General features: G+C 38.8%; 1 protein-coding gene across 17 annotated transcripts in view; it reads right to left on the minus strand.

Annotated features, from left to right (window-relative positions):
* Positions 1–13,219, minus strand: part of cora (erythrocyte membrane protein band 4.1 like coracle) — a 70,699-nt gene extending 57,480 nt beyond the window's left edge. For 9 of the 17 annotated variants that reach the window (XM_071693048.1, XM_071693041.1, XM_071693044.1 and 6 more), the window contains exons 1-5: positions 13,020–13,217; positions 7,654–7,707; positions 5,759–5,929; positions 2,257–2,496; positions 198–400 (exon numbers count right to left, since the gene is read on the minus strand). In XM_071693048.1, the coding sequence (XP_071549149.1) occupies positions 198–400; positions 2,257–2,496; positions 5,759–5,929; positions 7,654–7,668 (629 nt within the window). In that variant the 5' untranslated portion in view covers positions 7,669–7,707; positions 13,020–13,217. Of the gene's footprint in view, positions 1–197; positions 401–2,256; positions 2,497–5,758; positions 5,930–7,653; positions 7,708–13,019 lie in introns of all 17 variants that reach the window. The other 8 variants (XM_071693049.1, XM_071693043.1, XM_071693045.1 and 5 more) reach the window with 3 other exon arrangements.
* Positions 13,220–14,927: the final 1,708 nt, after the last annotated feature.

The following is a 14,927-nucleotide window of genomic DNA, read 5'->3' on the forward strand; positions in this document are numbered from 1 at the left end:
TTCATATACATAATTAAATTAAAATAATTTTCCTTTCAAGGAAACTAGGTGACCCTTCCCAAAGGCCAAACCATGGAGCAAAGGTTGGCAGCTCCAGTTCTACAAAATTAACTTCCATAAAAGGACACATAAAGAATGCATCTGATCCACCCTATGTCACTCGGAAAGGAGTTGAGGATAACACAAATTATACTTACTTGTGTGTCTTGTGTAGATCAACCACTTTCTCTTCAAGTTCAGCATTCTGATTGGGGGCAAAGGTGAATTCTGACAGATAACTTGTACCTATGTGTTCTTTAGCATCATAATCTCCCAACTCTGCCTGAACCATATACGAGCCTAGGAGAGCATGGGTGACGAAAGAACATGGGAGTTTTCCTGTTAAGATGTCTTGCCGTACCTATTAGTGAAGAGGAAATGAAAGGTGTCAGAATATATCATTTAAATCACACTTGGAAGGATGGAGAGAGAGACTTTGGATTGTTAAGGTCTAAACATTCAGAAGAAGAGGTGAATATATGATAGAATGAACCAAATTTAAATAATGTCAAAGGATTGAACTAAATCACTTCATGCAGTTAATGTACACTGTGTTTAGTCTAAGAGGCTTGACTGTGAATATTATGCTCAAGACAGCTAGAAAATGGATGTGTGTGAAATGAAGCCACTGTTCATCTGTTCCCAGTGCTACCTCACTATGGCAGGAAAAGTGATAAAAGTATCCCCTAATTTGCATATGTTCAGTTTCAATCTTGCAACAGTTGAAAACTAGTGTAAATCTTCAAAGTTACAAACAACTTGAAATCCTGTACATTTTGAAAGTTGAAAACTTTTTCTCTCTGAGCAGTGTCTCATGAGCACTGAGACAAATTCTGTTGTCTATCCAAGTAAGGACTCTGTCCACCCTCATGTTTGGTAAAGAGGCAGCAGCCTATCCTCACCTTTTGCAAACAACTCCAGGCTGTCTGCAGCAAATGTTTGTTCATAAATGCTTTGGCCAATCAAAGGTGTATCATACGCCTTCATCAGGTCCATAAATCCTTTATACAAATACCTTCCTTTCTCCGCTTATTTCTCGTACATCTTTACAAGGCAAATATCTGGTCCACACATCCAGTACCACTCCTGAAGCCACACTAACAAGTCATTCACATGAATTAGGAGGAGCAAAGATCTAAGAACAGAACCATGCAGCACTCCAATGGCAGCCTCATCCCATTTTAAGAGGGCTATCCTGATGTACATCCTCTGTCCCATTCCTCCTTGCTCAAGCATAGTGATTCTGCTTCTTACTCAGCCTTCTGTATGGTACAGTGTCAAATGCTTTTAACAGTCCAGTCCAATTACAAACAATCCACAAAGCCTTTCCTTTTGTCTGAGATAGAGCCAAATCTCTCATAGAAATCTAAATGATTTTATATAATCTCCTTTCCCTAAAGCCACGTTGTCTCTTGCTTGGGTAATTTCACTTCTGCAGGAACTTTTCCATTTGCCTTCTGATTATCTTTTCCAAACTTTTAAACAATTATGATGCCTGCCTTCTTCCACTTCCGGGGCACTTTCCATTTCTTAAGCAACACCTTGAGCAGTATTTCAAAAAGTATGCCTTGTGTATGTGCACCCAGCTTCAGCACATACGAAGAAATTTCAGAATGATCAGAAGCCTTGTATGGGTCAAGGTCTTTTAATACTCTGTTAATATATTTTCCTGATATCTTAATGCTTTCCACAATATCTCCACTTTTCCATCTCATGTAAGCATGATTACTATTTATGCATTAAGGGGAGAGTGCTTTACTCATGTCACCCCCTCAACTAAACTTGCAAACAGGGACCAAGTCTTGACTCCTGTGCATGTGTGCCCACACTCAAACACAATCAGTGTAGCCTATAACAAGTAACCATCTTATCGACCAGCCATTAGGGGCAAATGAACAGCTAAGTGGACTGTGAACCAGCTGCTGTGACCAGAATTTGAGCCTAATTGATTGTAGGTAACCCATGCCTGTGTGACAATCAGTAACACTAACCGTTACACTGCAGAGGTCAGTGTGAGCCTGTGTGTGTGTCCAAGTCAAATAAACATATCCAAGTAAGCTGTCATCTGTTCTAGAAACTATATCACTCAAGCGGAAAATAGCAAACATATGAAGAAAACCAAAGTAAAAAAGTTAAAATGGGCAAAAATGAAGAAAATGTAAATATTACGGTTAGAAAGAAAGGTTAAAGAAAAAGATCATATGACAACCATCTCACCTGTAGACACAATTGGTATCGCGTTATGTCCTCTGCCAGTTGTGTGGGGTCCGGAGGGTAAAATTTTACTTCAAACTTGAATTCCCAAGGTCCTTTCACCTGCTTAGAAATTCGCCTGTCAAGGGCAAGCCAGTTGGTAGTGCTGTTGTGGTCAACGTAGATGAGGCCAAAGTAGTCTTTCTCAAGGAGGTTGATGCGATCTGCAATACTGTCAAGCAAATCTTGCCCTTTTGCCTTTTTCTGTGGAAGATGAAACCACATGAATACCATTTCATAGTATATCCCATCTCATGGAATACAAATGAAATAATTGTGACACTAATGATCTGACTACAGACATAATAAGCAGCAAACTACAAATCCAAGTGCTGTTATCAGTTTTGTAAAAAATTTTGGCATATATCCACTCTCCTTTCTAAGTACCTTCCCAAAGATTGAGGTCCCACTCCCATTCATATATACCTCTCCTCTAATATCACACACACACTATTCCTTTAATACCTCCCTTCCCATACTTGCTTCAGCCATTCCTGCACATCCTCTCTTCCTTCCCATATGACTTCCCTCCCTTTCTAAACTTTCTTTCCATTCATTCCTGTACATCCTATCTCCCCACTCTTTATGCATGCTCACCCTCATTCCTTCACTATAGATCTTCCTTCCATTCCCATGTATCCACTGTCCACTCCTAGAATTCCTACCTCCCCAATTATGAAATATTCTTCTTCCCAAGATTATTGAATTCCTGCCAAACTTTCCACTTAAAAAACCATACTCCAGCAATTTAGCTATAAAAAGGAATCACAACAAAAACAAATAAATGGCAGAATTGGTTCAGAAATCCCACCATATTTGCAAATCACATGAATTATTTTTTCCTTTCTGAATTAATAGATTACAATGCAGGAGCAATGAAAATATAACTAGCTATGTGTTCCCCAATGCAGTGCTGAGTTTGTGAGAGGGGGGACATATGGCTGTCATGTATGACAGCTCATGGTAAGAGGGTACGACATGGTGGTCTTGTTTATTTCATTCTCTTGAACATGGTATCAAACCATACTATTATTTCTTATACATGCAATGCATTCGTGGTGAATACCATGTTTATGTCTAGAAATACATTAAAAACGAACAGGAAAACACAGTGTATCTGCACACCAGTGGAAGTCCTTCCTCTCCTCAAGATAGGAGGGGAAGATATGAAGATGCTATTTGTTTATATTGCACAATACTCTTCTTTCCTATGTGAGCAGAGTATTGCTTCTAAATGTGTGGTAAAAATATGTAAGTAAATATTACATATGGATCCCAGTTAAAACTAGGGTTGTCCTTCACCATTTTTTTGTTTGTTTATTTGTCTAACACATATCATTTCTTCAAGAATAACATACATCATACAGCAAATGCCTTGGTAGCACCAGCTGTGAATGACGACTCTACTGAATGATCGCTTGGCAGAGCATTCATTTGCTAATGCCTGCGCAGTTTTAAAAACTTTTTCTATTTTCTTGAGTCTATAATACCTATTCTTTCATGAGCACTACATATGTGAAACACCTGGTAGTGGGTCACCAGAAAGTGGGGACCATATGTGCACATACTTAATGATATGCTACATACTACTGGTGCTTTACTGATGATACTTTAGTGAAAATATGCTTGGAAATGTCCTAGCTTTTTACAATCATCCATTACAAAGACTTCCATCACCCTAGAATTACATACAAAGATTAGGTGGAGCAGCTACATAATCTTCTCCAAGAGACACAGAAAAGGCTCTGCACAATGGTAGTATGACTCCAGATGGTGCAACCTCATGCTGATACATAATAGAAAAAAAAAAATCCTCCTCAACACTTACGTTCTCTTATCAAAATATCACCTTTTGCAGGATCACTGCACATATGAAATGAGAGGTTGACAGATGTGCACCTACAATGGTAAATGTAGGGGTAATGAGGAGAGCAAAATTTTTTCCTGTGCTTGCCTGGTGACACAAGAAATTTTATAAGGCCCACCAATACCATAAGTCAGCTAGATATCTAACCCTTAAATGCCAAATAAATCATAAGATGACCCATACAGCTGGTGTCAGGAATCATTACATGATGACTTACTTACATGGCACATGCCAGGACTCATGTGATGACTTACAAGGCAGATGCCACATAACATAATCTGTTGACTTACTTAGCAGAGTATTGTGTAGACAGGAGAAAGCCATAATTTGACATGGATGCTCCTTACTTATACAAGAATTCAATGACTATGGGCATTACCAAACTATGTTTGCATGAAGTTAATCTTCATGTGAAAATTAACCTTTGATGAGGCTGCATCATTGTAAGTACAGTCTTGTCAAAGATTTCTCACTCTAGTGGGGTCCCTGCTACAAGACATATTGCAGCCTTGGAGCTGCTGAGCTTTTGGAAAAGCCATCCTAGAGTAACTCCAGAACCTTCTCAAAAAATGATTCTGAGATAATAAAAAATAACTAAATGAATAAATATAAAGATTACATGTTTTTCCATGTGTCCTCTTGTTCTACACACACACCTTTACACATTACACATTCTATAGTTTTGTCCAGGAGTGATTTCACATACCATATCCATATATTCATACTTTTTACACATACATATTTTTGTAAGTGTATCATCCACATTATTTGCTTTAATACTTTCACAAACAGAATATTATGTGAATAATTGAATACTGAACATACTTCCTCCAAAAATACAAACTGCAATACAGGTGAGTTTCTTTTATTCTAAAATTTCTCTTGTTAATAGATTACCTCTACCCTTCAACTGCTCACTAGCTCCCTCTGTTCCAAGCATTCATTTTCCTTTGTAACATTCTCCTCCCCCCAACCCAGCTCCAACACCCTCCCCTCCTCACACTTGTATAGCTTCACCGGAACTGCTAACGTCATGTTCCAATCCACACCAAGACAAAACCATCATGATTGCAGCCCACTTTTTCAGCACTGTCCAAAGAAAGGAACATATCATTTAAAAACATTCATGAGTTCCTCTGTCAATTTACCTCTGATCTTGTTATTGGTATACACAGGAGACTGAACTTAATATTTACTATGCAGGACTCTGAACATATGATATCTTTGTGTGTCACAGGATAATACAGGGAAGATATAAACAAACACAAGTAACTCCATTCCCAAGAGCATCATGCATGTACATCCTTTGAGAGTATATGTTCTTCTAAGCATCTGTGATCTAACTTTTTAGCTACAGCTAAAAACTACTGATGGAGCTATCTTTAAATAAAATGCACTTTTTAGCTCTTAAAACTAAAAACAGAATGGAAATCTACTTGAGAAAAGAAATTATCTAGTGCATAAAATAAAATAATGTGCTGAGGAAGGAAATGGTCGCATACCTATTTCCACTGTCCTTCAGCTAATCTTGTACCATTCTCCAGCATCTCACTCAAGAAGCAATACTTACAAATCAAAAACTCTAGCTGCTTGACTCACCTCCACCGCTACTTCACAGTCGGTGCTGTCAAGGAGCTTGATGCGGGCAAGGACCATTTTCCCCCTTGGGGCCTTTGACGGGGACTTGCTAGGGGACCCAGTGGCTTTGGTCTCTGCACCCACTCCATTTTCCCCCTTCCCCGCCTTCTCCTCCGGCATGGCTGCAGGTGCCTTTAATAGATATGTAAACATCAAACAAGTGTCTGGGATATGTTATCCCACTTATAAAATGATTTTATGCACTACATACATACATATGATTTAAAACTATTATTCTATTTCAATCAAAAACTTTGTATTTCTTTAAACATTACATCTCTCACAAAATTCAAATGACGACACAGCATCCCATCCAGGCCTATGATGTCACAGTACATGCGTGATGCCATCCTTAACAACCCCTCATCAACATTCAATTACAGGTAGCTGGTGACTATACTCAGAGCCTAATACTATCCCAAATCAAGAAATGGTTTAAGGAAGAAAATGCTCACTGGACTCCAACTACAGCTGAGAAATAATTTTTCATCCTACAAAAACTTCCATTTCTCACCAAGACAGATACCTGTGAGCACCAGAAAGCATATCCATGTCATATTTCTTTGTAGAATATTGAAGAAACTTCCATAAAAGCTGTCTTTCCTTTCTGCCTCACCCACATGTGGACTACCAGCATTGTCCACAAACGTAAAATATCTCCTTGTCTTACAAAATACTTGACGATGCTTAACACATACAACTCATTCTTCATAACTCTAGATTTTCCGGTAGTGAGCACTATGCACTAGCCCTGCCTTTTAGCAAAATGGTAAGAGCAACTGATAGAAATAAATGGTATGAACGTTTAGGCAGGAGTATTAGGTAGAAACATTAGGTAGGAGCCTCTGCAAACGCTGTGCTATAGATGCCATCTGACAATGCCCTATAAAGGGTGAGGCACTAAAGGCTAAGAAACAACACTGGACTTCACTCGTTATGGAGACAATTGCTATGACCACCCCCTTATGGGAGGTCCAGCTGGGAACAGGCATCAGAGATATAAGTAGATATACATATTCATAACAGCCATTTAAATTTTCATTGCTATAGTGTTTGCTCATTTAAAATATGAAGATCTAAAATCAATATCAAAATATAAATTGCAAAAAGGTTAAGGTGACTACTGTACAAAAAATCTAAAACACTGCAATAATTACAGTAGCTGATGTTAATGCTGTCTCTTAGTACAGTAGTTCTCAAGATACAAGTAATTATGATCCATGACGTAAAAACCATGAAGAAAAGGCAACTATACCCATCCAACCTAAAATATCTTCAAAGGCAAGCAATGAAAATAAAGGTGCCACAAGCCAATAACAGGCTAACATCAGTGAGTCCAAAAAGCACCAATGAGCAAGTGTAAATAAATGCGAGTTTGGGAATGCCTAGCACCACCTCACCTCCATGCTGTGACACTGCAAGCCCAAACTACTTGCTGTATGGCCAAAAAATCCTGTAAATGAGTATGTCCATCACCTACATCTTATGAGAATAAAAGGAGGGTGAATACTTGAGGATACATCTCATTTTTAGCATAAAACTCTAAGAACTTCCTACCAGCAAGTGCACTTTCAGATACTCACAGGGCTCTGTTGAGTCATAAGAAAAGCAATAATCACAAGAAATATAACACCATTAATGCTACTAAAAGATTCACTTTCATCCAGTGTTAAACATGAATATATCTTATCTTACAATGCACTCCACTTGCCAACACAATCATGCAGTTTGCAGTTAGAAATATCATCTCACCCTTATTGCGAAGGGTTAGTTTAAAACAATACGAGTACAATCTACACATATTATTCTACCTTCAAACTCTACAATGTTTTCACTCAACACCGGAACTAACTCACTGTGCAACACCCCATGATGTGTGAGACTTGCTCAGCAATAGCACAATCTGGAAGCTGAAGACATGGAACTTGTAAATCATTCATATCTGATGATATATACCCCACAGTAATACAACTCTGTCCAGAAGTTGCTTGTACACCACAAGCATTTCATTAACTTTTAAAGAACCCCACCTATATATACATACGTACCTTGTTTACACCATGCTGGAGATATACTGGATTGTCTATCATCTTTGCAGAGGTAAAAAACAATGAGATGGAGAAGTATAGCTGTGTTTGTGGTAAAGAAATGATGCACATCATAGAGAAGTGAAATAATACTGAAAAAACAAGAAGACCAAGCAAAATAAACTGCATCATTCCTTTTAATGCCTTCACAACTGTGATACCCTTCCCTTTTACCAGGATATGGCACCAGAGTGTTTGTTTTTCACAGTTATTCAGTGACAGGGAGCTCGTATTTGTTTTTCACAGTTATTCAGTGACAGGGAGCTCGTACTTAAAGGCACTCAGTGGCAGGGTTCTGGTATTTACAGCAACTCAAGTGACAGGGTGCTTTAAGTTACAGCCACTCAATGGCAGGGTGCTTGTAATTACAGCCACTTAATGGTGAGGTATTTGTAAATACTACCACTTAGTGATATGGTGATTGTGGTTAGTTACTCAATGTTGAGGTGCTTGTGTTTACAGCCCCTCAAATGGCAGGGTGCTTGTAGCTACATCCATTCAAAGGCAGGATGCTTGTTTAAAGCCACTCGATGGCAGTATGCTTGTGTTTACATCCACTTAATTCCATGGAAAGGTGCTTGTTTACAGCCAATCAGTGGCACGGTATTTGTTAACAGCCAATCTATTGTAATTGTTTGTGTTTACAAGCAGTCAATAAAAGGACAGCTGTCTTTAAGCCACTGTTTGACAAGTTGTTTGTACTTACAACCAATCACTGGCATTGTACTTCCTTTAACTGCCATTAAGTGACATATTCTTGTTTACAACCACTATCTAGTTAGGTTTTGTACTTAAAGCCAATCAAGAGGCAAGGCATTTGTGTCTGCATCCAATCATCCCTCAATGAACACCCAAACATGGCAAGATGAATAAGTAATACCAGAATTTTATATACCTGACATAATTCAACACATCTTCCCAACAAGACAAACGAAAAGCACCTTCCCAATCCTGAAGGTGTGGCACCTTAAGATGTCATTGTCTTTCTGAGTTTCCTGTTAAGCTCCTGCTAATCCTACCGCCTACTGTTTCTATCTCTTGTTGTTCATATGCATTCACCTCCATACTATTGTTTCTGCTTGTTCATGTATTTACCTGCAGCAATCTCATGTTTTAATCATATCTTTTCTTTTCCATTCTACTCCTACCTGTTTTATCTTGCTCTCCATATATTAAACCTATCTTCATTTACACATGACAGATAGAGACTAAGTGTGAAGAAATGTGGCCTTTTTTGTCTGTTTTCCTGGCACTACCTCACTGAAGTAGGGGATAGTGATGCTGTTTCCTGTGGGGTGGGGTAGCACCAGAAATGGATAAAGGCAAGCAAGTATGAATATGCACGTGTATATATGTATATGGCTGTTAGGAGTATGCATATGTGTCAATATATATATATATATATATATATATATATATATATATATATATATATATATATATACATACATATATATGGGCCATTCTTTATCTGTTTCCTGCCACAAAGCACCAATTATTTCATGACCCCACCAACTGTATTTCAAGTCTACGCTCAGCTCTTGGAAAATCTGTTTGTTTCTCAATCTCCAACTTTTTCGTGGAGTCTATCTCTGTTTCATTACTCTCATATCTCTTCTTACTGTTCTTCAATAAAGTCTGTCTCTTACTCTCATATCTCATCCTACTGTTCTTCAATGAAGTCTGTGATAATGTCTATTTTCATAACAAGCTGTTTCATGTCTGTCTCTCAACCTCTAACTGTTTCAATTTATGTTCCCTATCTACCGCACTTATCATTAGTAATTCTAATTTAAGGTATCTGACTGTCAGTCTACCTTCAGCTGTTTCAACTGATATATCTCTTTGCCTCTGGTGCTCTCAGTAAGCCTATCTCTCTACCTCCAACTGTTTGTTGTCTCTCTAATTCCTCCAGCTGTTCCATGTCTCTACCTCATGCTGTTTCCCCTCTCTTCACCATGAGCTCCTAATCAACCTCCTTTTACTCTAAAAACAATATGTATATACACAAACTTATGATACCTTAAGATCTGTTTGCCACAGCTTAAGAGCTCTTTCTACTAATCATAATAATTATATCAACTGTAAAGACCATCAATCACTCAAGTATATTACACACAAGGTTACATTTCTAAGTGAAAACATGAATGGGCAACTTAAGGTCAGCATTCCCTGTGGTAAAGGATCTGAATTCTAGAGAGAACCCACCATCACACGTACATGTCCTGACAAGAATACCAAACCTTCATTACAAGGCTCAGAGCCAAACAACACTTCTGAGAGCTCTATCGGCTACAACCAACCATATTCACTTCTTGGCACTCTTAACTGCATGAGAAATAGAATGAAAATAAAAAGATGAAATAAAATAATATAAATAAATGTAACCTAAAGAAGTATACAAACATGCATTTGTGTGTGTACTAGCATACCATGCACCTGAAACAGACTCTTTCCACCCAATCTACTCCATAACAAACCACTAACCCCTAAACTGAAATGAAATGCTCAACCCTGCCTTTATTAAAAATGTTTTCCAAACAGTTTTCCTCATATACTGTATAAAACAATGATCCACCATTCCAAACCCTCTTGAGGGTCCAGCTCCAAGCGATATTTTGTCAATCAAGGTAAAATATGTCAATAAATTCCCAAGTTAAAACTAATATCAAAGTTAAAACAATACAAAACTAAAATGTTGACAAAAGAACTAAAGAGTATTTAGCTAAGCATATTAAAATCACTAGCTACTGATTAAGAAATTTCTATATCCATCTACTACCTAAACATATTTTCTGAAAACTTTTTGTGAATTCATGCACAGCATAATCAAATAAAGTAATACGATACAATATAAAACTGAGAACTACTACAATTTTGTTAATAACAGTAATGCACAATAACAAATACACTAATGTCACGATTATTTGCAAGACAGGGACCAAGCAATAACCAGTATACAGTTCCAAGAAATTCTATTTCAATAGTTTTCAATGTAAATAGTGGGTTTGGGACCAGAGGCCCAAATAACAAACCTACTATTGCTCTTACAATTTACTTATCCACTAAAATACCACTCACAAATCTTTAACACACATAAGATATGTATCTAAAGTCAAGAAAGACACATCCCCAAGCCCCCTTGACTCTTTGAACATCATTTCTGGCCATAGAAGCCCCAGCTCCAGCATCAAGTTCATCAAGAATCTTCACTTTCTCCAAGATGAAGGTTCCCTCCTTCCCAAACATTTTGGCAATAAACTGAAGTTTGATGGGGCTTACATACGTTCTAATCTTTAATAACTAAGTATTTTAATTACTTTTCATTAATCAACCCTACATTTCCCCTCTTACTCAAAAACATTCACAACTATCAACTTATCTAACACTGATCAATAAAATCAAATCTATTCATCTATCTGTCTCTAATGCTCATTCCCTTGAGGAACTCCCACCAAGGGGATGGCCATGGCAAGTCTCCACTTACCCCGGAACTTACAGGCCTTCCTTGCATACTTCATTCCACACACTCTTCCACCATTTCTCTCCCTCCTGCACTATTTCACTCTAATTACCCACATCACAGGCGGTCTTCCTCTCACACCAACTCCTTTAATCATACTTTCATACCCTTTCCTTGTAAACTCCCCATCCTGCATTCTTTCCACATGCCCAAACCATCCCAAAATATTGTTTCACTCACTCCCTAATCAATTCCCCCTACATTTCCTGCCACACCAAATCTTTCACAATGATATATAAAAGCTATTCCAACACGATGCAGATGGGGCCACACAAGCATAACTACAAATAGGTAATCACACTGGCACTGTTGAACGAAATTACCCAACATCCGAAGCTAACGCTAATGGCAAGTTAAACTTATAGACATTTGCACAAAACCTGTTCACAGCCTACAAATTACCAGGAAATTAATTTCTTTATCAACTAAACATAACTACCTCTGATAAGCCAGTTTGACCTGCTACATCTGACAACGGATCCTAAATGCATTGGTTATAACTGAGCTCTTCCTTAATCTAATCTTACAATTTGATAATTCAAATCCAGTGGTCTTCTTTATTTTTCCTAATCACAAATTACTACAATTACTGCATCACATATCTGAGGATATTACCCAAGTGTGACTGATTTATATGATAGAAATTAAGTGTAACAATCAATCAGGTGGACACATCAAGGTAAATACTTACCTTAAACTGACTAAATGTTTTAAAACTAATTAATCATTTTAAAATAATCTCATTTATCATATCATTTGCGGGTGTCAGTCACTTCAGATGCAACTGATGCTTTCTAATGTCAAGTTTTAACTGATGAACCTGCTCTTTATCATTAATATACAGACTTTCAAGCTTTGACAGATATGCGCTAAATCATTAATATACAGACTTTCAAACTGTAACTGATGAATCTGTTCTTAAATCATTAATATAGACATGACTGAGTATGAGAAAATAAACAACATGAAAAAACCCACAGGAGAACAAATTACATAAACATGTCATAATTCAATCTACCAAATAAGATCTTTAGGATATCAACGTCAAGATAACTATTGATAAGGGTGTGAACCTATTTCACACTTCTGCCTCTCACATACAACTAAAACTACACCTGATAATGGCTTACACAGGCCTAGAATAACTCGAAATAACTAATTACTGCCAACATGGCTAAGGAACTGTCATATTCAAGAGCTTCACAAGGCTTCCTGACATACGAATGACAGCCACACAGGACACACGCCTTACGTGGTTAGACACGACTCCTGTGACATCCTTCCCTAGTAATTACGAACACAAGGAGGGTTCTCAGGACGGGTGATGCCCTGTCCCGGTACTGTCACGCCTGTCAGTTTGTCTGTCTGTCCCACCCCTTCCAACCCCCAGGTCAATTCGCGTCACTTGCTGGGACGCCCATGGCTCCTGGCCACAAGCCTGACATTTTCTCATCCCTTCGGACATAAATGAGAGTTCATTCACCAACCTTTGCCACCCTAGAGTCTTAGACCCGGCGCTTTGTTTTGGTGCCCAGCCCATCCCCCCTTTCCCTCCCCTAAAACGACTTTCTTAAATCAGAAGGGGGGAAAACGAACCCCGAATACGACTTACCTGGTCGTCTACCGGGCGAACTGGTTACCAAAATCGACTTCTGGTGATCCCGTTTCACGTGGCTGGGGTCACTAGCTGCATAAATCCCCGCTGTAATGGCATAAATCCCTTCACATTATCGCGAGGACGGAAAACACGGGCGTTCAGAACGACACGAGTTTACGAGTGCGTCCATTATGTATTCCTCCGCCGAACATCGTACTCCCCACTGAGTCATTTTTTACTCAGTTTCTCGCCAGTTTGCCATCACGTTTCCCAAGGTATATTCTAATGTCGCCAGATAATTCTATATTATCTGCAGGAGGAATGTCATGAACGGATTGTCCCAACAAAGACGAATTATTATTAATCCTGCAGGACTAGTTTGTGGACGCCCAATATAAACAAGTGGTCAAAGACAGTATTGCCAACCCAAGATATTCGCTCTAAAATCAGGGATTTTCAGAGATGATCTTAAAGTCTATTTACGAGGACTTCAGAAGTTCTTACGATAGCTTGAGGACATGTCTCAAATTTTCCATGTAGACCTCAAGAATTCTTGATAATTCTATAGTGATACGACTCTAGGGGCCAGTGAAGTTTTCCACCATAACTCAAAGCAATTATTAAGATTCTTAGAGTAAAATGTAAATGTAAATGTAATATCAATTTTGCATCTGCAAATCTGCTATTACTCTAAGCTTATTGCAAGGGAAGAGAACAGAAAAAAAAATGATATTGGATCATATAGCAAGAATCTTATATTAGCCAACCGTGATGGGAAGGTATAGGGGTTATTCATGGGACTTACTAATAATGATCAAACCTTCATAAATCAAATCATTAGACTCTCATTCTGGGCAATGCTGCATTTTACTATTAACTCTACCATTTACATATAATTTATCTATCCCGCGTTTAGGTATCCTATTGCAATCAATATAGTTGTTATTAAAGTGCTTTAGATATCAAATTATTTTTTAGATTTACGTTTTGACAAATAATAGTAATAGATGAAATGAAAGAGGTTAAAGAATGTAAACTGTTAAACATACTCAAATTCCACGACCGTTTTTGAAGGAACTGATATATCTGCCATGAAAATACCTACTGAGGCCTCGCATACCTCCAGTTATTGCACCCAACATCTTGTTTATAGACCAGGCTCTGGTAACAGAAAAAACAAAAAACTATCCACATTCGCATGATCATTTATCCTCCTGAAGGGGAAGAGTCGTCGTATTCAAAGGGTTAAGTCCTCGTACTCAAGGGGTTAAGAGCCTCTTCATGGCTCGCCACTCGAGTCAAATCCCAGAGTTTCTGGTACTGACTTTGTTGCTCCTCTCTGTGTTCTCTCATATATTATGTATGTCTTTTAGAATATGGAGGCCAGACCTGAACTGTGCACTCCATAGCATGTTTCACTGGAACCAAACGTAGAATTAAAAGCATCTTGTTCATGGAACTGAGGCACTTTACCCTGCCTAACATGGGGGTGAGGACACTTTACCCTGCCTGACATAGGGGTGAGGGCACTGTACCCTGCCTAACATGGTGAGAGCACTGTACCCTGCCTAACATGGGGGTGAGGGCACTTTATCCTGCCTAACATGGGGGTGAGAGCACTTTACCCTGCCTAACATGGGGGTGAGGGCACTGTACCCTGCCTAATATGGGGGTGAGGGCACTTTACCCTGCCTAACATGGGGGTGAGGGCACTTTACCCTGCCTAACATGGGGGTGAGGGCACTTTATCCTGCCTAACATGGGGGTGAGGGCACTTTATCCTGCCTAACATGGGGGTGAGGGCACTTTACCCTGCCTAACATGGGGGTGAGGGCACTGTACCCTGCCTAACATGGGAGTGAGGGCACTTTACCCTGCTTAACATGGGGGTGAGGGCACTGTACCCTGCCTAACATGGGAGTG

The sequence above is a fragment of the Panulirus ornatus genome, chromosome 55 (assembly GCF_036320965.1).
Source record: "Panulirus ornatus isolate Po-2019 chromosome 55, ASM3632096v1, whole genome shotgun sequence".
Taxonomy (NCBI): Eukaryota; Metazoa; Arthropoda; class Malacostraca; order Decapoda; family Palinuridae; genus Panulirus; species Panulirus ornatus.